Source organism: Haliotis cracherodii, unplaced genomic scaffold (assembly GCF_022045235.1).
Source record: "Haliotis cracherodii isolate W230 unplaced genomic scaffold, xgHalCrac1.p SCAF_11, whole genome shotgun sequence".
NCBI lineage: Eukaryota > Metazoa > Mollusca > Gastropoda > Lepetellida > Haliotidae > Haliotis > Haliotis cracherodii.
In genome coordinates, this window is record NW_027266266.1 from 8,246,905 (window position 1) to 8,272,383 (window position 25,479).

Genomic DNA, 25,479 nt, shown 5'->3' on the forward strand with positions numbered 1-25,479 from the left:
ATGGGTCTAGGTTTTTAGTTTGTTGTTTAACGCCACACACAGAAATATTCCAGCTATATGACGGCGGTCTGTAAATAATCAAGTCTGGACCAGACAATCCAGTGATTGACATCATGAGCATCTATCTAGTAATTGGGATGTGATGACATGCATCATCCAAGTCAGTGAGCCTGACAACCTGATCCCGTTAGTCGCCTCTTACGAAGATCATAGTTGCCTTTAACGACAAGTATGGGTTGCTGAAGACCTCTTTGAACCCAGATGTTCATGGGTCACCAAGTCACTGAATCTGACCATCCGATCCAGTTCAATTCGCCTCTTACAACAAACAGGGTGCAGCGTGGAGACTATTTCTGACCTGGATCCTCACCAGGTTCCACCGCTTATTCAAAGCGAGTGAGTATAGTTTTACGCCGCTTTTAGCAATATTCCAGCAATATCACTGCGAGTTACACCAGAAATCGGTTTCACACATTGTTCCCTTGTCGGGAATCGAACCCGGGTCTTTGGTATGACAAGCAAACGCTTTAACCACTAGGCTACCCGACCGCCCCGCTTATTCAAAAGTTCCAACAATTGTTAGAACGAGTGAATATTATTTTAATGCCACATTTAGAAATATTCCAGTCACATTACAACGATGAACACAATCATGACAATTGGCTCCTGCACTATCCCTAAGTAAGGGTCCAGGTCCCCTTTCCACAATGTGACTTTAGTGCTAAGATCATGAAGATGATCGTAAGTCTCATACTTTGACAGAATTACAACAGTCATAGCGATGCGATTGCGTTGTGAAACGATGCCCAGGTCCCCTTTTCCAATTGCGAACTTAGCTCCAAGTCGATTGTAACTCATACTTTAACATTGAAATATGCTAAACGTAATGCTAACATCGCTTTGTGGAACATGGGTCTGGACCTGACAATCCAGTGATTGACATCTTGAGCTTTGATACATGCAATAGGGATACGATGACATGCATCAACCAAGTCTGGGAGCCTGACCACCCAATCCCGTAAGTTGCCTCTTGCGACAACGCAATAATTCCGTCATATCACGGTGACCTGTAGTTGACCAAGTCTCAGCCAGGCAAACCAGTTGTTGACGGCATGGGCTATGATCCATGACGTCCCGGTACCACAACATTCTATCAGCTAGGCCACATATGGTCAGATGTCTCTTAGCCAAGCATGCAGCCACATTGTCCCAGGGGTCGAACAGTGTATCTCATATAGCTTTGTCTCTGCAAAAGTTGGGACAAATGCCCCCAAAATACAAGAAATGTCTCGGTAACAGCAACATCGCACAAACTCGAAAATTAGGGTTCTGGTTGTCCGTCATATTCCGAATGTCTACCCCTGCTGAATGGCCGCATGTGTCGCCGGGGTCTGCCTTGCCTCATCTTAGCCTGCAGCTTGGAGCCTATCCTGGCCTGAAGATGGAGGCGGACATCACATCGGAACACGTTCATGATTTCCTGCCTCGCCTGAGCTGTGATCAGTCTGATTGTCTCCCCTCTTCTTCCCACCAGGGAGCGCTGCCCAGAACAGACAAACATGAGGTATAAGGGACCAGTCAATTATTACAGGGGTGGGTGGGTGGGTCAGGTTACTGAAACTCTAATGTACAGAAAATAATACCCTCCCCTAATGCCTGTCACAGTTCTGGATGACCCCCCCCCTAATGTCTGTCACAGTTCTGGATGACCCTCCCCTAATGCCTTTCACAGTTCTGGATGACCCTCCTCTAATGCCTGTCACAGTTCTGGATGACCCTCCCCTAATGCCTGTCACAGTTCTGGATGACCCTCCCCTAATGCCTGTCACAGTTCTGGATGACCCTCCCCTAATGCTTGTTACAGTTCTGGATGACCCTCCCCTAATGCCTGTCACAGTTCTGGATGACCCTCCCCTAATGCCTGTCACAGTTCTGGATGACCCTCCCCTAATGCTTGTTACAGTTCTGGATGACCCTCCCCTAATGCTTGTCACAGTTCTGGATGACCCTCCCCTAATGCCTGTCACAGTTCTGGATGACCCTCCCCTAATGCCTGTCACAGTTCTGGATGACCCTCCCCTAATGCCTGTCACAGTTCTGGATGACCCTCCCCTAATGCCTGTCACAGTTCTGGATGACCCCCCCCTAATGCCTGTCACAGTTCTGGATGACCCTCCCCTAATGCCTGTCACAGTTCTGGATGACCCTCCCCTAATGCCTGTTACAGTTCTGGATGACCCTCCCTTAATGCCTGTCACAGTTCTGGATGAACCTCCCCTAATGCTTGTTACAGTTCTGGATGACCCTCCCTTAATGCCTGTCACAGTTCTGGATGAACCTCCCCTAATGCCTGTCACAGTTCTGGATGACCCTCCCCTAATGCTTGTCACAGTTCTGGATGACCCTCCCCTAATGCCTGTCACAGTTTTGGGTGACCCTCCCAATGTCCTGCATTTTGTTCATGACCCTCCTGAAAAGCCAAAATGCAAAATCACTTCATATTTTAACATGAAATGTCCACTTTTTCATGACCCTCCTCAAATATGTGTATCATTTCTTATGACCCTCCCCAATAGACTGTCATGTCTTGGATTACTCTCCCCTGATTCCCTCTGACCCAGGCCCCTCTATGATAGATGACCGGTCTAACAACTATCTGCAACAAACAGCATCTCTGAGTTTTAATCCAATCAGCATCAACAACATAGTTGTCTTTATGATAAGCCGTGTAGGCAATATCCCAGCAATATCATGGCAGGGGACACCAGAAATAGGCTTCACCCCATTGTACCCATGTAGGGAATCGACCTCGGGTCTTCGGCATGACAAGCGAACACTTTGGCCACTGGGCTACCCCACTGCCCCCCTAGTCAACAATGAATGCCATTAAGGGGTCAGTCAGACCTTCAGGCTTCTCTTATATTCTTTGAAACTAGGGACTAAATCTTTAACATTATACAAATAATTACTCTTGACGAGGTCCATATGCAAAAACAAGGACCCGAGAACCCGATCCCTGAGGTAGTCACACAGCCTCAGAGGTCAGGTCCGAGGGTCCATCTTTTTGTGTACTGACCTTGTCAGAGTAATCATTCGTTTTGTTATACCGAAATTCTCTTGAAAGTTTATGAAGCCTTTAAACCTTCCTCTGTTCCATTACAGTAACAAAGCTGCAAACTGTCATATGTTTGTATACCAGACGCCATCTTGTTTTCTAGCAGACAAGTCTATATTCATCATGTGACAGGTCAATATTGGAGGTCAAGGTCAGTCAAATGATTCCAGGGTTTTACACTGAAATGTATTGTTTCACCTCATAGTAGGAATTAACCAATGGAATTACAAGATTCGTAACAGAGGTATAACACTCATTAGGGTTATGACAAGGACTGTTTTACTGCATGCTTAATTTGGCACACGGTGTCAACATACCAAGTGATACGGCCGCTGCGTCACGATGTCCATCACAATGTCCAGATTCTGGTGCTCGTCTACCTCCCACACGATGATCTCCTGCAGGAAACACACAGAGTCAGGACATAACATGCTTCACTTCAGAATAGCCGATGATGTGGATGAGTATGTCAGGAATTTCATTTGAACTAATTGACTGATTGACCAACTGATTGATCGACTGATTGGCCGACTGATTGGCCGACTGACTGACCGACTGATTGGCCGACTGATTGGCCGACTGATTGACCGACTGATTGGCCGACTGATTGGCCGACTGATTGGCCGACTGATTGACCGACTGATTGACCGACTGATTGACCGACTGATTGATCGACTGATTGGCCGACTGATTGACCGACTGATTGACCGACTGATTGACCGACTGATTGATCGACTGATTGGCCGACTGATTGACCGACTGATTGGCCGACTGACTGACCGACTGATTGGCCGACTGATTGGCCGAGTGATTGACCGACTGATTGGCCGACTGATTGGCCGACTGATTGGCCGACTGATTGGCCGACTGATTGGCCGACTGATTGACCGACTGATTGACCGACTGATTGACCGACTGATTGACCGACTGATTGACCGACTGATTGACCGACTGATTGGCCGACTGATTGGCCGACTGATTGGCCGACTGATTGACCCACTGATTGACCCACTGATTGGCCGACTGATTGGCCGACTGATTGGCCGACTGATTGGCCGACTGCAGTCAGCAATATTCCAGCTAGACAAAGCATATTGGAAATAATCGAGTAAGGATCAGGCAAATCTGTGTCTGAAAGCATGATCCATGTCATTGGGGAATGAGAGAGTGAATATGGTTTTACGCCCCATTTAGCAATATTGTAGCAATATCACGGCGGGGGACACATTGCACCCATGTCGGGAATCGAACCCAGGTCTTTGGCATGACCAGCGAACGTTTTAACCACTAGGCTACCTGACCGCCCCCCTTGTCATTGGGTTAGGGAAACATCAAATCATGAAGTCTGTGAATCGTGAGTTTTCATGCGGCAAGTCGATACACTTGCTAAAATATATTAACAGTACTTACTACTCTTTTAATGACCCCCAGCATTTTTGTCAGTCAAATATTGCCAAAAGTGTAATCAAGTTCACTTCTAAAAATAACTTGTGTCTGCGGCTTTTGAGAAGTTTCCATTTGATTTGACGTAAATATGCGTATTGCGAAACATATCGTATTGTGACCTATGTATCGCTATATTGTGACCTATGTATCGCTATATTGTGACCTATGTATCACTATATTGTGACCGATGTATCCCTATATTGTGACCTATGTATCGCTATATTGTGACCTATGTATCGCTATATTGTGACCAATGTATCGCTATATTGTGACCGATGTATCGCTATATTGTGACCTATGTATCGCTATATTGTGACCGATGTATCGCTATATTGTGACCGATGTATCGCTATATTGTTACCGATGTATCGCTATATTGTGACCTATGTATCGCTATATTGTGACCTATGTATCGCTTTATTGTGACCTATGTATCGCTATATTGTGACCGATGTATCGCTATATTGTGACCTATGTATCGCTATATTGTGACCTATGTATCGCTATATTGTGACCTATGTATCACTATATTGTGACCGATGTATCCCTATATTGTGACCTATGTATCGCTATATTGTGACCTATGTATCGCTATATTGTGACCTATGTATCGCTATATTGTGACCTATGTATCGCTATATTGTGACCTATGTATCGCTATATTGTGACCAATGTATCGCTATATTGTGACCGATGTATCGCTATATTGTGACCTATGTATCGCTATATTGTGACCGATGTATCGCTATATTGTTACCGATGTATCGCTATATTGTGACCGATGTATCATATATTGTGACCGATGTATCGCTATATTGTTACCGATGTATCACTATATTGTGACCGATGTATCGCTATATTGTGACCTATGTATCTCTATATTGTGACCTATGTATCGCTATATTGTGACCTATGTATCGCTATATTGTGACCTATGTATCGCTTTATTGTGACCTATGTATCGCTATATTGTGACCGATGTATCGCTATATTGTTACCGATGTATCGCTATATTGTGACCGATGTATCGCTATATTGTGACCGATGTATCGCTATATTGTGACCGATGTATCGCTATATTGTGACCTATGTATCGCTATATTGTGACCGATGTATCGCTATATTGTGACCGATGTATCGCTATATTGTGACCGATGTATCGCTATATTGTGACCTATGTATCGCTATATTGTGACCTATGTATCGCTATATTGTGACCTATGTATCACTATATTGTGACCGATGTATGGCTATATTGTGACCTATGTATCGCTATATTGTGACCGATGTATCGCTAAATTGTGACCGATGTATCCCTATATTGTGACCTATGTATCGCTATATTGTGACCGATGTATCCCTATATTGTGACCTATGTATCGCTATATTGTGACCAATGTATCATATATTGTGACCGATGTATCGCTATATTGTGACCGATGTATCGCTATATTGTGACCGATGTATCGCTATATTGTGACCTATGTATCGCTATATTGTGACCTATGTATCGCTATATTGTGACCGATGTATCGCTATATTGTGACCTATGTATCGCTATATTGTGACCGATGTATCATGTATTGTGACCGATGTATCGCTATATTGTGACCGATGTATCGCTATATTGTGACCGATGTATCGCTATATTGTGACCGATGTATCGCTATATTGTGACCTATGTATCGCTATATTGTGACCTATGTATCGCTATATTGTGACCTATGTATCGCTATATTGTGACCGATGTATCGCTATATTGTGACCTATGTATCGCTATATTGTGACCTATGTATCGCTATATTGTGACCTATGTATCACTATATTGTGACCTATGTATCGCTATATTGTGACCTATGTATCGCTATATTGTGACCGATGTATCGCTATATTGTGACCTTGCTGTATCGTTTCCCCCTTCCTTACAACAAACATGTGGTACTGAGGGTTTATTTTAACCAGGAATCTTAAACTTATATCAGCAAACTTATGTACAGGGATTCGTTCAAACGCTATTGAGCAACACTTTATAACCACTCTGATTTTGTCGACCATTCCCAGATGGTTCGACCCTGCAGTGAACAATACCTGCCACAGCAATACAAAGGGAGTTGCTTAGTTACTGAATTAAGTCCTTAAACTATTGAGCTTCATACAAGGCTAGAGCTTGTACATACCAGGTAGAGCTGGTACATACCGGATAGAGCTGGTCCTACCGGGTAAAACTGGTACATACCGGGTAGATCTGGTAGGGTATTTCGTCCGGCAGATTATCCAGCAGCTTCTCCCAGACACAGGTCCTGGCGATGTGGAACGTGTCATCTTCCGTGACCACACTGCTGTGATACTCCCAGTCCCCCGGTCCCGCACACGACATCAGGTAGTCCTGGACAAATACATACAACATCAGGTAGTCCTAGACAAACACACACAACATCAGGTAGTCCTGGACAAACACACACGACATCAGGTAGTCCTGGACGAACACACATGACATCAGGTAGTCCTGGACAAACACACACATCATCAGGTAGTCCTGGACAAACACACACGACATCAGGTAGTCCTGGACAAACACACACGACATCAGGTAGTCCTGGACAAACAAACACGACATCAGGTAGTCCTGGACAAACACACACGACATCAGGTAGTCATGGACAAACACACACATCATCAGGTAGTCCTGGACAAACACACACGACATCAGGTAGTCCCGGACAAACACACATGACATCAGGTAGTCATGGACAAACACACACATCATCAGGTAGTCCTGGACAAACACACACGACATCAGGTAGTCATGAACAAACACACACAACATCAGGTAGTCCTGGACAAACACACACAACATCAGGTAGTCCTGGACAAACACACATGACATCAGGTAGTCATGGACAAACACACATGACATCAGGTAGTCCCAGACAAACACACACGACATCAGGTAGTCCCGGACAAACACACACGACATCAGGTAGTCCCGGACAAACACACACGACATCAGGTAGTCCCGGACAAACACACACGACATCAGGTAGTCCTGGACAAACACACACGACATCAGGTAGTCCTTGACAAACACACACGACATCAGGTAGTCCTGGACAAACACACACGACATCAGGTAGTCCTGGACAAACAAACACGACATCAGGTAGTCCTGGACAAACACACACGACATCAGGTAGTCATGGACAAACACACACATCATCAGGTAGTCCTGGACAAACACACACGACATCAGGTAGTCCCGGACAAACACACATGACATCAGGTAGTCATGGACAAACACACACATCATCAGGTAGTCCTGGACAAACACACACGACATCAGGTAGTCATGGACAAACACACACAACATCAGGTAGTCCTGGACAAACACACACAACATCAGGTAGTCCTGGACAAACACACATGACATCAGGTAGTCATGGACAAACACACATGACATCAGGTAGTCCCAGACAAACACACACGACATCAGGTAGTCCCGGACAAACACACACGACATCAGGTAGTCCTGGACAAACACACACGACATCAGGTAGTCCTTGACAAACACACACGACATCAGGTAGTCCTGGACAAACACACACGACATCAGGTAGTCCTGGACAAACACACACGACATCAGGTAGTCCCGGACAAACACACACGACATCAGGTAGTCCTGGACAAACACACACGACATCAGGTTGTCCCGGACAAACACACACGACATCAGGTAGTCCCGGACAAACACACACGACATCAGGTAGTCCTGGACAAACACACACGACATCAGGTAGTCCTGGACAAACACACACGACATCAGGTAGTCCTGGACAAACACACACGACATCAGGTAGTCCTGGACAAACACACACGACATCAGGTAGTCCCGGACAAACACACACGACATCAGGTAGTCCTGGACAAACACACACGACATCAGGTAGTCCTGGACAAACACACACACATCAGCTGCAGTAGCTGTGTACTGTCTATACAGCAATCATCATCCATCAACATCAGCCTGCACATATAGAGAATCTCAAGGTTAAAAACAATTCGAGGAAGGGGTTACGAGCAGAGGTTTTCCCGCCGGTCTTGGATGAGAAAAAAACATCTGGACCAAGATTGTTGTAAGCATGATCTTGTTCTCATCATTCAAGTCCTATCTACTTATGACCCAGAATCTCCACAGAGTGGTACTAGCAGTGAACTGGTCACAAGGAGGAGTAACCACTTGAACAAGACTAGCCCTTACACAAGTTTACTAGCCCTTAAATATATTGAAATACCACAATGTCTCTGTTAAGGTGGAATATCATGGAACTATCATCATGATCATAAGTCTGTGCTAAGGTGGGCCCCTAATGACGATTACTGTCAGTCTGTGCTAAGGTGGGCCCCTAATGACATTTACTGTCAGTCTGTGTTAAGGTGGGCCCCTAATGACGATTACTGTCAGTCTGTGCTAAGGTGGGCCCCTAATGACGATTACAGTCAGTCTGTGCTAAGGTGGGCCCCTAATGACGATTACTGTCAGTCTGTGCTAAGGCTCTATCCACTAGGCCACGGAGGCAGTCAGACATTCAGACAACTACTGCCTATTGACTCTCACACTATTCTTGTTCTGGAAGACCAGCTGCATCATCGTCCTACCTTGACCTCCTTGATACCATCTCCAGTCTGCGCGGACACCATGAACACGCGGTCAAAGTGAGGCCAGCCTCGAGACTGACGGATCTTCTGTCGTATTGCCTTATTTGGCAATCCATCATCGTCCTTGACCTCTGACCCTAAAGGCAGGATGTGACGTTTCTTGAACAGCTCTGACCTTGTTTTCCCTTCATCGTCCTCAATGTCCTGGCTCCTGACGCCTGAGTCCGCATCTCTGTTGGAGAGGTCGCCCGTCACAGATGGGTCTGCTCCACTCTTAATGGCATCCCGTTCGTAACGGTCGAACATCTCCTTTAAGTTTATCCCCTCCTTCTTGGGTTGTCTTACTGGTGTTGCTTTGATCGGTGTGCGGTTCACGATCCCCTCCGTCAAACATCGCGTACACTGGAGCAGCGTCTCCTTCTCCTGTACACTGTCAATCTGGGGAGCACAATATCGTCATGAAACTTCAACTTAAGAGCTTGACAACACTTTTCTTGCCCTGCCCACTGGGAAAATACAGTGTACTTGACTTTTAGTCACTTAATCAATAACTGTGTCTGTCAATGCAAAACAAAACTAGATTGTATATAAATAGAAAACAAAAAAATCATTACATATTCTAATCAAAAGAATAAACACATTACATAGTCAATTAGTCAGGACCCTGTAAGTTAGGACCCTGTTAGTTAGGACCCTGTTAGTCTGGACCCTGTTAGTCAGGACCTTGTTAGTCTGGACCCTGTTAGTCTGGACCTTGTTAGTCTGGACCCTGTTAGTCTGGACCTTGTTAGTCTGGACCCTGTTAGTCAGGACCCTGTTAGTCAGGACCTTGTTAGTCTGGACCTTGTTAGTCAGGACCTTGTTAGTCTGGACCCTGTTAGTCTGGACCCTGTTAGTCAGGACCTTGTTAGTCAGGACCTTGTTAGTCTGGACCCTGTTAGTCAGGACCTTGTTAGTCTGGACCCTGTTAGTCTGGACCTTGTTAGTCTGGACCTTGTTAGTCTGGACCCTGTTAGTCTGGACCCTGTTAGTCAGGACCTTATTAGTCAGGACCTTGTTAGTCAGGACCTTGTTAGTCTGGACCCTGTTAGTCAGGACCTTGTTAGTCTGGACCCTGTTAGTTAGGACCCTGTTAGTTAGGACCTTGTTAGTCTGGACCCTGTTAGTCTGGACCTTGTTAGTCAGGACCTTGTTAGTCTGGACCTTGTTAGTCTGGACCTTGTTAGTCTGGACCCTGTTAGTTAGGACCTTGTTAGTCTGGACCCTGTTAGACTGGGCCTTGTTCGTCTGGACCCTGTTAGTCTGGACCTTGTTAGTCTAGACCCTGTTAGTCAGGACCTTGTTAGTTAGGACCCTGTTAGTCAGGACCTTATTAGTCAGGACCCTGTTAGTCAGGACCTTATTAGTCAGGACCTTGTTAGTCTGGACCCTGTTAGTCAGGACCTTGTTAGTCAGGACCTTGTTAGTATGGACCCTGTTAGTCAGGACCTTGTTAGTCTGGGCCTTGTTAGTCTGGACCCTGTTAGTCAGGACCTTGTTAGTCTGGACCCTGTTAGTCAGGACCTTGTTAGTCCGGACCCTTTTCGTGAGGATCCTTTTAATCTGGACCTTGTTAGTCAGGACCTTGTTAATCAGGACACTGTTAGTCTGGACCCTGTATGTCAGGACCCTGTTAGTTTAGTCAGAACCCCATTGGTCAGGGCCCCGTTAACCTGGTTCCTGGTAGTCTGGGCTGTTAGTCAGGACCCTGTTAGCCAAGACCCTATCAGTCTGGACCCTGTTAGCTGCAACCCCATACTCAGAAAAACTCCCACACCACAACACAGACTTGCAATAGCTGTAGCGCTAACACCCGTCACAACACAGACTTGCAATAGCTGTAGCGCTAACACCCGTTACAACACAGACTTGCAATAGCTGTAGCTAACACCCGTCACAACACAGACTTGCAATAGCTGTAGCGCTAACACCCCTCACAACCACCACCACTGGTGCTGGGTACCTTGTTGAGGATGAGGACTGATGGAACGTGCGGGCGGAGGTGGAGATGCCTCAGCACAACTGGGTCCAGGCGGTCTCTCTTCCAGGCGTCTGACACGTCCACCAACACTCCCACTGAAACACAGACAACTCACTGTACTAAAGTTTACACTGACAGGGGTAATAATAATGTTTTGTTTGTTTGTTTGTTGTTAAACGCCACACTCAGCAATATCTCAGAAATATGTCTGCAGTCTATATATAATAATAGTTGCTGACAATATAAGGATAATAATTTGGTTGACTCTAGGATCTCGCTGTCCTAGTTTTACTCGGAACCTACAGACTTGTTTTGTTTCTTTGTTGTTTAACGCCGAATTCAGCAACATTCCACCTATATGATGGCGGTCTGTAAATAATAGAGTCTGGACCAGACAATCCAGTGATTGATACTAAGAGCATCGATCTATGCAATAGGAATACAATGACATGTGTCAACCAAGTCAGTGAGCCTGACCACCCGATCCCGTTAGTCGCCTCTTACGACAAGCACGGTCGTCTGTTCTACCCCGATCTAGACCTACTGTAATCCGGATCTTCACGGGTCATAATAATAAACACCTGTAAGCAGCCTAGCTGGAACTCGGCACTATATAAATAGGTTATTACTTTTATTTGTTGCTCTTTACTAGGGTTGGGACGGGTAACTCGGGTACTCGGGTTGGGTGGGTGCTGAGTAGGACCCGGGTACCAACAGGACTACCCTGACCTGTGGTTAGTCACGTGATATGTTGTTTAATGACAAAAATTATCTAAACTCTATGGTTACACTACAAGTCATTAATGTTCCCATTTCCTTCTGACTATGCACACATTCCTTCTGACTTTTATAGGTTTGAATAAAGACAAAACTTCATGCAATAAACTTCAGTGTTTGCATGACCAGATCATTTTGTCGTGTTTCTTTATACATTTTGCCAGGGCATACTTTTCCAAATCGGACATTTTGTACCTATCTCATGAGACCCGGGTAGGGTCGGGCAACAGAGTGGGTACTCGGGTAGTACATTTGGACTCGTCCGAGCCTTACTGTTTACCTAAGTCTGCCTGCTCCAGACTCCGAGCTGGGTCCAGGAAGTGGCTCTTCTCCAGGCCGTGTCTGAAACAATCCCAGTTCCAAGGTTAGCAAAACACTAATAAAGACTGAACAGTATTGACATTCCTCGTCCTCAAGCAGAGGCGGATCCAGGAGTTTGAAGAGGCGGGTGCATATAATCCCCTAGTCACAAAATGATGTGGCCGAGGGCGGAGTTACCATGACAGGTGTCTGAAAAAAGGGGAATGCACCCCGCTCTGAATTCATCAGTATCAACACCCAACTACATCAGTGAAGTGTGTTTCCATGACGAGGAATATTTCTAGAAAATATGATTGAGCGAATATTGGTTTTTGCTGGTGTCACCATATTCCATTTATATCACTGTTGACAGGAATAAAATAACTATCTGCTTTCCTGTAATCCAATACACAATGTGTCCAACTGATCCCAATCTCATTGAAATCAGATCTTAGTTCTCACTAAACAAAGATCTGAGGACATCCCGTTACGGGTCACGTCAGAACGACCTTTCACCCGACCAATCAAAGTATCGCTTACCAGATCATGAAAGAGACAGTCGGAATGAGTTTTCTAATCATGCAAGCTCTAAAAGGTTAAAACAGGGTATTCTGAACGACAGTTATGGCCCGTACGACTGATTCCGTAAAAATTATCCTCTATCTCTTTCTTCTGTGGGATACACATTTGAACGAAGGAGGCATTGCACAGTACGTGGGAAGCATTGCCATACAATCGCAACCATAAGACATTCCGGAATGGTCGTTTGTTCAGTTTTAATATTTTTAATCGAGAACTGTGACAACATAGTTTTAAAGCATAGTCTGAAATGGAAGTCGCCAGATTGAAACGAGTGCCGTAAAGCTCGAGAAAGCTGCTTTCTCATTGTTATTCATTTCAGTGGTCGGTCAAAGTTCGCAAAAGGTCGTTCTGATGTGACCCGCAATGGGGCGTTCTCAGATCTTTGTTTAGCGGCAGCGAGAACTTTAATTATTTTCTTTGTTTGTCAGTTTGAATTTCTTTTTCATTACAACTGTCATGTTATTGGTATTGTAAGAATATAAAGGAGATGTTGGTTGACATTTTCCGGTTCGTCTGCAATCTTAAACCAATCTGATCAAACAAAGGAAAAGGTAATTCATCTGGGAAATATTGTCAGTCGTAAACCTTTTAAAAAAAAACTGTGATGACATTCCCAAAAACATAATCAAAAGTATAAACATTACTACATTTGGGGTTAGAGGGCAAGTTTCAAGATTCTTGTAATGGCCGCGCCCACACTGGTGGCAGGGATGTTACCGAGAGTGTAACAAAGGTGTCACGGGCTGGGAAGGAGCTTGGCAACAGGACGACCAAGGGAGGTTACTCTGAGCAACACGTCACATCCACCTCGGGATTGGCCAGGTCCTAGAGGGCAGGCCTGTCGTAAAGAAAGCAATTCCAATCCTTCTTCTGACCTGACATTTTGTTTGATCTAGTTGCCAAGTGGGGATTAGATGCCTATTTAGAACACCCAATTCCTGCTAGCTGCCAAAACTATTCCAAATTATTGATAGGCATTACTTAGAAGTTGACGGATGACAAGGTAGACACAATTTTATGGATAACAACTTCTCTAATACTGTGAAAAGATCCTTATACCATTGTCAAGCAGGACTGACACTATTCCAGATTCATGAACAGAGGCAGACGTGCTTCAAGACATTCGACAGTGTCTATATTCTGGACACTTACAGTATTCATAGAGCCTGTGACTTATTGCTGCTACCACGTATCTGACACATTGTATTGCTTTAATCTTAAACCGAAAACTGTGTGTTTGAATATTATTTATTGGTTGGTTGCTTTGTTCGGGCTTTCCTCCTCAGAAATATTCCAGCTGTATGACGGCGGTCTGTAAATAATCGAGTCTGGACCAGACAATCCAGTGATTGATATCATGAGCATCGATCCACACAATTTGCATCGATGACATGCATCAACCAAGTCAGCGAGCCTGACCACCTGATCCCGTTAGTCGCCTTTTACGACAAGCATAGTCGCCTTTTACGGCAAGTATTATATTATTTATTGATTATTCACTGATCTCATGTGGCCTTTTACTGTTTTCGCAACTGAGCTCTGTACACAGCAAGTTCTGGGATAACCTTTGTGTTTCTGTTTGGAAATTACTTCATTATAGGAGTGACCCGTGAAGATTCGGGGTAGAATAGGTCTTCAGTAACCCATGCTTGCGTTAAAAGGTGCTATGCTTGTCGTAAGAGGCGACTAACGGGATCGGGTGGTCAGGCTTGCTGACTTGGTTGATGCATGTCATCGTATCCCAGTTGGGTGGATCGATGCTCATGATGTCGATCACTGGACTGTCTGGTCCAGACTCGATTATTTACAGATCGCCCTCATAGAGCTGGAATATTGCTGAGTGCGGCGTTAAACAACAAACAAACAAAACAAACATTACAGGTGTACATGTTACTCTGTGTCACAGTGTTTCACGTCTGTAGTGACGTACCTTTTCTTCTCCATGGGATGCATTATGCCAGGTGTGTCGATAAACACCTGTAATCAATGAAACACTCAATTACAATGAAGGAGTTATATAGTTATATCTAATATCATCTTACACTCAGCTTAAAGAAACAAGACAGACTTACCGGTAATTCAAAACTTTCTTTTAACAAGTTTTAGAATTGTGACTTCGTGCAGGAGACATAGTTTCTTTTGAACAGCATCCCAGCTCCATCCCCAACACAGACAGAATTGTTCTTAATTCTCTGTTCAACCATGTCTCACCAAACAATTCCCTGTTCAACCATGTCTCACTCAACTATTCCCTGTTCAACCATGTCTCACCAAACTATTCCCTGTTCAACCATGTCTCACCAAACAATTCCCTGTTCAAGCATGTCTCACCCAACTATTCCCTGTTCAACCATGTCTCACCCAACTATTCCCTGTTCAACAATGTCTCACCCAACTATTCCCTGTTCAACCATGTCTCACCCAACTATTCCCTATCTATTCAACCAGACCTCACACAACTATTCCCTAGCTATTCAACCATGTCTCACCAAACTATTCCCTGTTCAACAATGTCTCACCCAACTATTCCCTGTTCAACAATGTCTCACCCAACTATTCCCTATCTATTCAACCAGACCTCACACAACTATTCCCTGTTCAACCATGTCTCACCAAACAATTCCCTGTTCAACCATGTCTCACACAACTATTCCCTGTTCAACCATGTCTCACCAAACTATTCCCTGTTCAACAATGTCTCACCCAACTATTCCCTGTTCAACCATGTCTCACCCAACTATTCCCTGTTCAACCATGTCTCATCCAACTATTCCCTGTTCAACCATGTCTCACCCAACTATTCCCCATCTATTCACCAGTTCTCACACAACTATTCCCCATCTATTCAACCATGTCTCACCCAACTATTCCCCATCTATTCAACCAGACCTCACCCAACTATTCCCTATCTATTCAACCAGACCTCACCCAACTATTCCCTATCTATTCAACCAGGCCTCACCCAACTATTCCCTATCTATTCAACCAGACCTCACCCAACTATTCCCTATTCAACCAGACCTCACCCAACTATTCCCTGTTCAACCATGTCTCACCCAACTATTCCCCATCTATTCAACCAGACCTCACCCAACTATTGCCTATCTATTCAACCAGACCTCACCCAACTATTCCCTATCTATTCAACCAGGCCTCACCCAACTATTCCCTATCTATTCAACCAGACCTCATCCAACTATTCCCTATCTATTCAACCAGACCTCATCCAACTCTTCCCTGTTCAACCATGTCTCATCCAACTATTCCCTGTTCAACCATGTCTCACCCAACTATTCCCCATCTATTCACCAGTACTCACACAACTATTCCCCATCTATTCAACCATGTCTCACCCAACTATTCCCCATCTATTCAACCAGACCTCACCCAACTATTCCCTATCTATTCAACCAGACCTCACCCAACTATTCCCTATCTATTCAACCAGACCTCACCCAACTATTCCCTATCTATTCAACCAGGCCTCACCCAACTATTCCCTATCTATTCAACCAGACCTCACCCAACTCTTCCCTATCTATTCAACCAGACCTCACCCAACTCTTCCCTATTCAACCAGACCTCACCCAACTATTCCCTATCTATTCAACCAGACCTCACCCAACTCTTCCCTATTCAACCAGACCTCACACAACTCTTCCCTATTCAACCATGTCTCACACAATTCCCTATTTATTCAACCATGTCACACCCAACTATTCCCTATCTATTCAACCAGACCTCACCCAACTATTCCCTATCTATTCAACCAGACCTCACCCAAACATTCTCCCACCCACCTATTCCCCACTTACTATCTGTGTATTTCCTTCTGTGTGGACGGCCATTGAATTCCTCCGTGTTGTGTGAACCTTCTTAGACACAGCAGAAACCTGAAAAAACAAAATTATGAAAAACAGATGGGTGACATAAATGAGTGAGTTTTTAGTCCAGTGTAATACAGATTTCAGCAGTACTGCAGTGACACGATGAAGACCACCAGTAACTGGCCTCACACATTGTACCCATGTGGGGAACGAAGTCAGGTCATCAGCATCACAAGTGAGTGAGTGAGTACGGTTTTACGCCGCTTTTAGCAATATTCCAGCAATATCACGGTGGGGGACACCAGAAATGGGCTTCACACATTGTACGCATGTCGGGAATCGAACCCGGGTCTTCGGCGTGACGAACGAACGCTTTAACCACTAGGCTACCCGACCGCCCATTAGCATCACGAAGCAACGCTTCAACCACAAGGCTACCCCGCTGCCCCAACACAACATATCATGGGCTCACCGAACACTGGTAAACATACTACATAAACAAGAAATAAACGTGGAAGTTGTTCACAAATTTGTGTCCTCCTTTTCATCACTCAAGAGCCGTAGGGTAGCCTAGTGGTTACAGCATTCGCTTTTCACGGCGGACACCCGGGTTTGATTCTCCACATGGGTACAATGAGTGAGGCCCTTTTCTGGTGTCCCTGACAGTGATATTGCTGGTTTATTGCTAAAAGTGGCGTAAAACAATACTCACTCACCACATTCACATTCCCAAGATCTTGGGTTTCACAAATAGAGTTTGTTCATTCCCGCAGTCTCAGGTACTCTCTCACTAACTCATTCAATCAGTGTCAGTCAACTCCAATCTCATTAAAATCAGATCTTAGGGCTCGCTAAACAAAGATCTTAGGACATCCCATTACGGGTCATATGAATTATCCGTCCAAGCCTAATTTTACCAGTAAAAAATGGGTTACTACCGGCAAATGGGGACACTGTTCTATCATTCTCACTCACTCCCTCACTCACTCAGTCACTTCCTCACTCACTCACTCTCAACTCTCACTAGCCAGATTCCTTCACTTTCAGTCACTTCCTCACTCACTCCCTCACTCATTCCCTCACACTCTCATCCCACCAAACATTCAGTAGCTCACCTTCCATCCCATGAGTCTGTTGGTGAGCGTGGACTTCCCAGAGTTGGGGACGCCGATGATGGCGACCCTCAGCACCTTGGCGCCCGGCGGTTGATCCGGCTCCATGAGGAGCCTCCAGTGCTGGCCATCTACACGGGACATGTCCACAGTGAGTTCAGGTTTTAATATCAAGTCAAATATAGCTTGTGATGATTTGTTTGCTGTTTAACTCCGCACTCAGCAATATTCCAGCTATGATGCGGTCTGTAAATAATCGAGTCTGGACCAGACAATCCAGGGATTGACATCATGAGCATCGATTCATGCAAATGGGATACAATGACATGCATCATCCAAGTCAGCTAGACCTGATCACCCGATCCTGATAGTCAACTCTTACGACAAGCATGGGTTGCTGAAGACCTATTCTCTACCAGGATCTTCACGGGGCGCTTGTGATGGGATTATTGATGCTGATATTCATAATCACATGATGAAGCTGAAGAGTTATGTTAACATTTATACTGGGGTACTTTTGAACTGGAGAATACATGCGACAGCCAGCATGGCATCCATGGTCAATGGATCAGCGTGCACTTGATTTACATTCCCAGCTCCCTGGGGAGAATAGTGAGTGAGTTGGGTTTAACGCTGCTTTTAACAGTATTCCAGTTATATCACGGTGTGATGTGGGAGGAAAGCCCGAAGTGATGCAGGTCTCAGACGTTTACCACTACGGTGAAACCCACGAGCACCGGTTTAGCGTTGACAAACCTAGAAACATAATTGGGGTGAACCGGGATTCTAACCCAAGATCATATGTTTCTGGCATCCCCAAGGGATTCAAATCTGCACAGCGAATCGTGGCGCCTAAGGCCACCCGTGCCCCGCCTGGGGAGAATACAACCCAGGCTGGGTGAGAAGCTAGAAGGTTAACAGTCCCCTCTCATCCTACCGGGTACCCATCAACTGCTGGCACTTGGTACTTCCTACCTTTCGTCATGCTAACATCCCGTTGTTGTCCCGACGTCATGTGATCTTTGGCTTGGTGAACATCAGGAATGTCGCTAGGCCGTGGTGACTGGTTTGGTGCGGTTGAAGCTGCAGAATTGGCTGTCGCAGATGTCTGTGTTAATGATCCTGTCCCTCCCGCCTGGGTTGTGAGATGTCTCTGTGTATAGTGATACTGCCTACAGCACCATGTCACAGCTGAAATAATCACAACAGTCATGTTTTAACATCATTCTTGCATTAGGGGATTCGGGGGTTAGAATCCTGCAACCTATGCTGGTCATAAAAGGGGACAAAATAGGTCAGGGAGTCAGTCTCAGTCAGTCAGGTTGGTTGATTGTGTGTCATTGTACCCCAATGGTGTGGTTCGTTTCTCACACTATCAATCAGTGAAAGAGTGAGTATGGTTTTACGCCGTTTTTGCAATATTCCAGGAATATCACGGCGGGGAACATCAGAAATGGGCTTCACACATTGTACCCATCTCTGGAATCGAACTCAGGTCAATGGACTGTCTGGTCTGGACTTGATTATATACAGGACGCCGTCATATATCTAGAATATTGCCGAGTGTGGCATTAGACGACAAACAAATAAACAAACAAACAAGAAAGCTGGCAAGCAAGCAAGCAACAGTTTGAACATTTCTGTTATATGACAACCCACCCATCCCAACCTTACTATTTTGGGGAAAAGAGGAGGGTGGTCCAAATGTATCACAACTATATTGGGGAGGCAATAAAAATGACACAGTTCTAAAAGCTATCTTATTTTTCTTGTCACCCTGAAACGTAGGTCTACATTCAGAAGAGGTAGGTCTACATTCTGTCCGTCTGTCTGTCGGTCTTGACTCCTGAGTGTGTACTGTCATCAGGGAGTAAACATGCTACATTGCCGAGATTACCATGATGGTATGGATTGAGCTTTGAGGTGATTTCAATATTTTCACACAACAACATCCCTATGACTGACACAAGGTTACCAAGCTTATATATCTCAATATTTTGACTATGAAAATCTGATTTTACGAGCGCTTCATTGATGATCTTGTAACGGACACACCATGTACTCGAGATCGTCGTATGTTGTGTTATGTTCATTTCAGTTCAAATGTCAATTCTTCTCCACCAATCATATAAAATCGCATAGTAAAACTACGGCTGGCAGATAAAGTATGACGAGGTAATATTCCGTTCGTGAAAATGACCGCAGAAAATGACCAATTATATTTATGTCTAGCTCAAGGCTGTTTAATTTTACTGTATCTCAAAACATTAGGTACATTCAGCTTTAATGAACAGGCAAACGAGTTCAGGGACTTACATCGATTTACACATACTGCAGCTTCTACTGAAGACAAAATACTCGTCAATCTACTTCGCACTACCATGCTTCGCATGGGCGCCGCCATCTTGAAATAGTCTCATTGTGAGTTACCCCCCTTTGACCATCACCGCCACATCACATGGAAATTTACGTGTAACGATAAAAAAATGCTACCAGAGGCTCCAAACATGTGGCATAGATGTTGTTTATATCAATCGATCATTGGCCCACGTTATAGTTTATTCATTTCTAGAAAGGATTTGTGTGAAATCAGCCAACTAAGCTCTTCCTAAGCCCTTGTCATGAAACAAGCAGACGGAAATACATCATCTCGACATGTGACATAAAGAGGCGTGAAGTCCTCCATCAACCACTGCTTATTTCTTGTATATTTATTTTACAGTAGCGAAGATAATTTACTCAAGTGTATAGTGTACCAAATGTTACCAGAATAATTACTGGTTGAATGATAAAGCAATAAACCAATTTGCAAATACGTAGAGTGAGTGAGTGAGTGAATACATGCCTGCGTAGTGAGTGAGGGAGTTAATATTTAACGTCACATCGGCAATATTTCAGCCATATCGTGACGAGAATGAATACATTAATAACAAATAAGTATATATACTTTATAAAAAAACTGTCAGCAAAGGACAGTACAATAACTAGAATATCACAGAGTGTATTAAAACTAGTTGAGGAACATATAAAAGCCGAAAGAATTAACAACACAATATAAAAATGGGCTAGAGATCGTCAGTAACTAAAGGGAGAACACCATACCAGGGACCATGGGGACTTACAGTGCCTTTGCTTCCTGCATGGGCCCTGGCTGGATTTATATCATTCCTTCAGTCACTGGCGATAGTTTACCAGTTAAGCCTTAGATTAAAATGACAAAAATACTACGTTTTAAAATTCTGGTATGCATAACAATACATTGAATGATGTGGGACTTACATACCCTCTTAGGGGGACAATAATTTTACGCTACTTCAACACCCCCCCCCCCCTCGAGGGTACAGCCACTAACAATCGAAGTTATATATTAGCACCACCAATATATAAAAACATATTATGTACATCACATGCCTGCGTAGATGAGTGAGTGAGTATATGACTGCGTGAGTCAGTCAGTCAGTCTTTAGGCGGCCTGTAGACAATATAACAAAATGATTATTGTGAAGTCAGCATGCCTGACCCCCCATACAATTTGCATCCGGTACAGGGAGAATATTCTGAAACGGACAAAGAATGCCATTAGACCTATTTTTTTAGTTGTTTTACAAGACCGAACCCCCACCCCGCCGAAAACACTTCAAATTAGTTTTAAAAATACTTTCGACAATTCTACTTTGGCCGACTCTGTTTTACAATTAGTTGAAATGAAAATTACCACGGGTTTTATTCAACGCTGTTCGTAAGAAATTATGAATAATATTTATTAAAAACTCTATGATAACAATAAGAAAAACAATCAATCATATTTCAGTATTAGTTTGCAATCGTACTTTCGTGATTGTGTTACTTACGATTTTTTTTTCATTCATAAGCAGCAGTTCTAATTTGGAAGTTTATAATTATAACCTACATTGTATTTTAGGCCAATCTTTTTGTAAACCAAATAATACAAACTAAATGTCTCAAAAGAGAAAAGTACAATGCACTATATAGTTTATGAATTGACCTCGTACCGGTTAGGGTGAGTTGGCTACATTGTATGGCGTTTTATCATTAACCCAGCCACATGGCGATGGGGCACCCAGCCTTGAACCCATGCTGCATGGGGGCTAGATAGATTTTTGGAGATTTTACAAGCGCTTCAACCTCTGGCTATTTCGCACTCGGTTCTAGCTATTTCGCACTCGGCCGAACTCGACTGATTTAACAACCTTGCGTACTCGTACATAACAGAAGCAAGCCATTTTACCGTGTCGTTGCCTTTGTTGTAGTGAGGGAGTGGAGTGGAGTGAGTTGTGTTTAACGCCGCGTTTTAATGTATTCCAGTTATATCACGGCGTGTCAGATTAATGTGGGAGGAAAGCCCGAAGTGACGCAGGTCTCAGACGTTGCCGTTATTCTCGGTGTAGATAAGGCAAGCGGAAAGTTTCAAATTCAAATGAATAATCCAAGGGCTTTTTTGCTTTCATTTGCTTCACGGACATCTCATTTGGTGAATAAATTATCTTTTTCAGAATTATTTGTTTTCTCACATCCCAATCCGTTAACAAATTGCAATAAAAACTCCCAAGATGATTGATATGATCACATAAACTTGTGACACCTCTCCCTTCACCGTATCAGTCCCAGGATACTCCTTCGGTTTAAAAAACAACCTCAATCGTTCTTTTTTTCAAATTTCAGCTGCCGATCATACTTTCAACAGTTTTAAATAGAGTTATTTACCAGTGTTTAAATATAATTATTTACCAGTGTTTAAATAGAGTTATTTACCAGGGTTTAAATAGAGTCATTTACCATTGTTTAAATAGCGTTATTTACCATTGTTTAAATAGAGTTATTTACCATTGTTTAAATAGAGTTATTTAACAGTGTTTAAATGAAGTTATTTACCAGGGTTTAAATAGAGTTATTTACCAGGGTTTAAATAGAGTTATTTACCAGTGTTTAAACAGAGTTATTGGTTTAGTGTTATTTACCAGTTTTTAAACAGAGTTATTTACCATTGTTTAAATGGAGTTAATTAGTAATTAACTCTATTTACACACTGGTAAATAACTCTGTTTAAACACTGGTAAATAACTCTATTTAAACCCTGGTAATTAATCATTACCTGTGTTAAAATAGAGGTATTACACCTTTTAAAACAAATAAAGTAAAAAGGTCAAAACGCCTAAAGAGTCAATGTAGTGAGGTATGTTATCATGTCGATCACCTACCTTAGCTATAAAGAAAATCATAAATGATAAAAAGATCCACCACCTCTCGACGATTGATAAGATGACACATACTCCTTAGATATTCCTGAGCACACAGCCAACCAATGAACATACATCGTATTTACATGTATATGTGTGACCCATGCTTAACAGGATTTGTTTGTTTGTTGTTTAACGCCGCACTCAGCAATATTACAGCTATATGATGGCGGTCTGTAAATAATAGTGTCTGGACTAGACAATCCAGTGATTGACACCATGAGCATCGATCAATGCAATTGGGATGCGATGACATGCATCAACCAAGTCAGCAAGCCTGACCACCCAATCCCGTTAGTCGCCTCTGACGACAAGCATAGTCGCCTTTTACGGCAAGCATGGGTTGCTGAAGACCTATTCTACCCCGGATCTTAATATTTAAAAACGGTAGCGGTCTAGGGTATTTATCAAAATAGAATGGAAATTTAATAATCGAGATTGGCCTCAGTGATGTCTTTCAATATTGTATAACACGCGACACAACAACAACAACAATAATAATAATAATAATAATAATAATAATATATTCTTCATTTTTATGAAAGAATTCACAGTTATGTTCACTATCCCAACATGTTGCATTACTTTCTCCATGAGTATAGTCAACAAAAACTACGAAAACCTGGGCGCACGTTGTTTTCTCATACAGACCTTGAAACATCATCCCCCATTATCCGAATCTTCCGAAAACTCCCAATCAAGTATACAATAAAATACTCAATTTCATGTCCTCCCATTAGTTAGACGTCCCAATAGTTAGACAGCTTATAACAACTCTTTAAACGGTTGAGTGCACATTAATCCTTATGCTTGTTACCTCAGACTTTAAAATGGAATAGTCCAGATAAGATCTGACAAACAAAGCAAAGCAGCTTTAAATAGATACTTTAATATTATACTTAACATTTAATGACACTTTACATTTGATAAATTTTATACAGTTTGTAACAACACTTTGTGACAGTTTTATTGTAATGTGCACTTTACATTTAATAACTGTTACAGTTTATTTATCACCGACAGTCGTACATTTCTCATTGCCTAAATAAAAATGTCTAACAATTGGGACGTCTAACTAATGGGATATAACCAGATGGGTAATAGGATGCGACACGTGTGAAATTTAAAGAAATTATAGCATTTTGTTTGGTCTTTGAAATGAAGAGACCTGGGCTGTTTTACATTATACACAATCTTAACGAAACAATCTTAAAACATATTTTCATTTCAGAGACGCAATGTTAGTTCTGTCTGTATACTTTGTAATCAGACAATTAGATTGATCTAAATGACGGCAAAAAGAAAGTATTCACTTGAAAATTGGATTTGATTAAAGAATTGCTTTGATTGTTTTCATCCTAGTAGGGGCCACGGGCTGCCCAGTCGTCTAAGGCGCCGCGATTCGCACTGCAGAGTTGCGTCCCTTGGGAACGCCAGAAACCTATGATTGTGGGTTCGAATCCATGTTCGCCGCAATTATATTTCTAGGTTTGTCAGCACCATACCTGTGCTCGTGGGTTTCACCGAAGTGGTAAACGTCTGAGACCTGCATCACTTCGGGCTTTCCTCCCACATTAAGCTGACACGCTGCGATATAACTGGAATACTGTTAAAAGCGGCGTTAAACCCAACTCACTCAGTCAATTCATCCTAGTAGGGGCATTTTGATAACGTTTGTTATATTATGGTCATATCCAGTTTTCAAGTGTATATTTAATTCAGGCCCGGCTGTATATTACGGTTATTTTCTACGTTGCGTGGCAACATATTAACTGGCGGCCAATAGAAACTTTACCAGTTCCAAAAAGTCCAAATACAATAATACGCGTCCACGGGACGGTTTTTTATTTGTGTGTAGAAAATGCGAAAAAGTGAAAAACAGGTGCAATAAGGGTATATGGATGGCTGGTCAGACACTCACACTGATAAAAAACCCACCACCACCACCACAGAAAGGCCACGACTGACATCCGAACAACGCGAGCGGGCCCTGGGTATGATACAGATGGGGGCCACCCATGCCGAAATTGCTAGAACTTGTGGGTGCTTCCGTGTTGCTGTCACTAACCTGATGCAACCTTACAGACAGACCGGACAGACATCAGACAGCCCACGAACCGGCAGACTCTGGGTAACTACGCACAAAGAAGACCTATACTTGCATACTTTGCATCTCCAGAATCGATTCCTGACAGTGACGTCATCAGCGACGAATGCCTAAGGGTATATGGTTAGTTTGACAGACAGTGGCCAGGCGACTCATTGTTCAAGGATTTAGGGCTTACAGACTTTACAGAGGACAGTTATTGACATCGCAACATCGTCGTCAGAGATTGAGATGGGCCCGAACTGTACGTCGTTGGCAGAGACGTCACTGACAGAGGGTCGT

General features: G+C 43.5%; 1 protein-coding gene across 1 annotated transcript; it reads right to left on the reverse strand.

Moving 5' to 3' along the window:
- Window positions 1–494: 494 nt before the first annotated feature.
- LOC139455350 (GTPase Era, mitochondrial-like) lies at window positions 495–20,236 on the reverse strand. The gene is made up of 11 exons (XM_071236907.1): window positions 20,149–20,236; window positions 18,808–19,023; window positions 17,836–17,963; window positions 16,709–16,786; window positions 14,824–14,870; window positions 12,292–12,353; window positions 11,217–11,329; window positions 9,215–9,652; window positions 6,798–6,947; window positions 3,433–3,513; window positions 495–1,540 (listed from the first exon to the last, which is right to left on the reverse strand). Exons 1-11 carry the CDS (start codon window positions 20,234–20,236, stop codon window positions 1,322–1,324), a joined length of 1,620 nt encoding a protein of 539 aa, XP_071093008.1. The 3' UTR covers window positions 495–1,321.
- Between the last annotated feature and the right edge of the window lie 5,243 nt (window positions 20,237–25,479).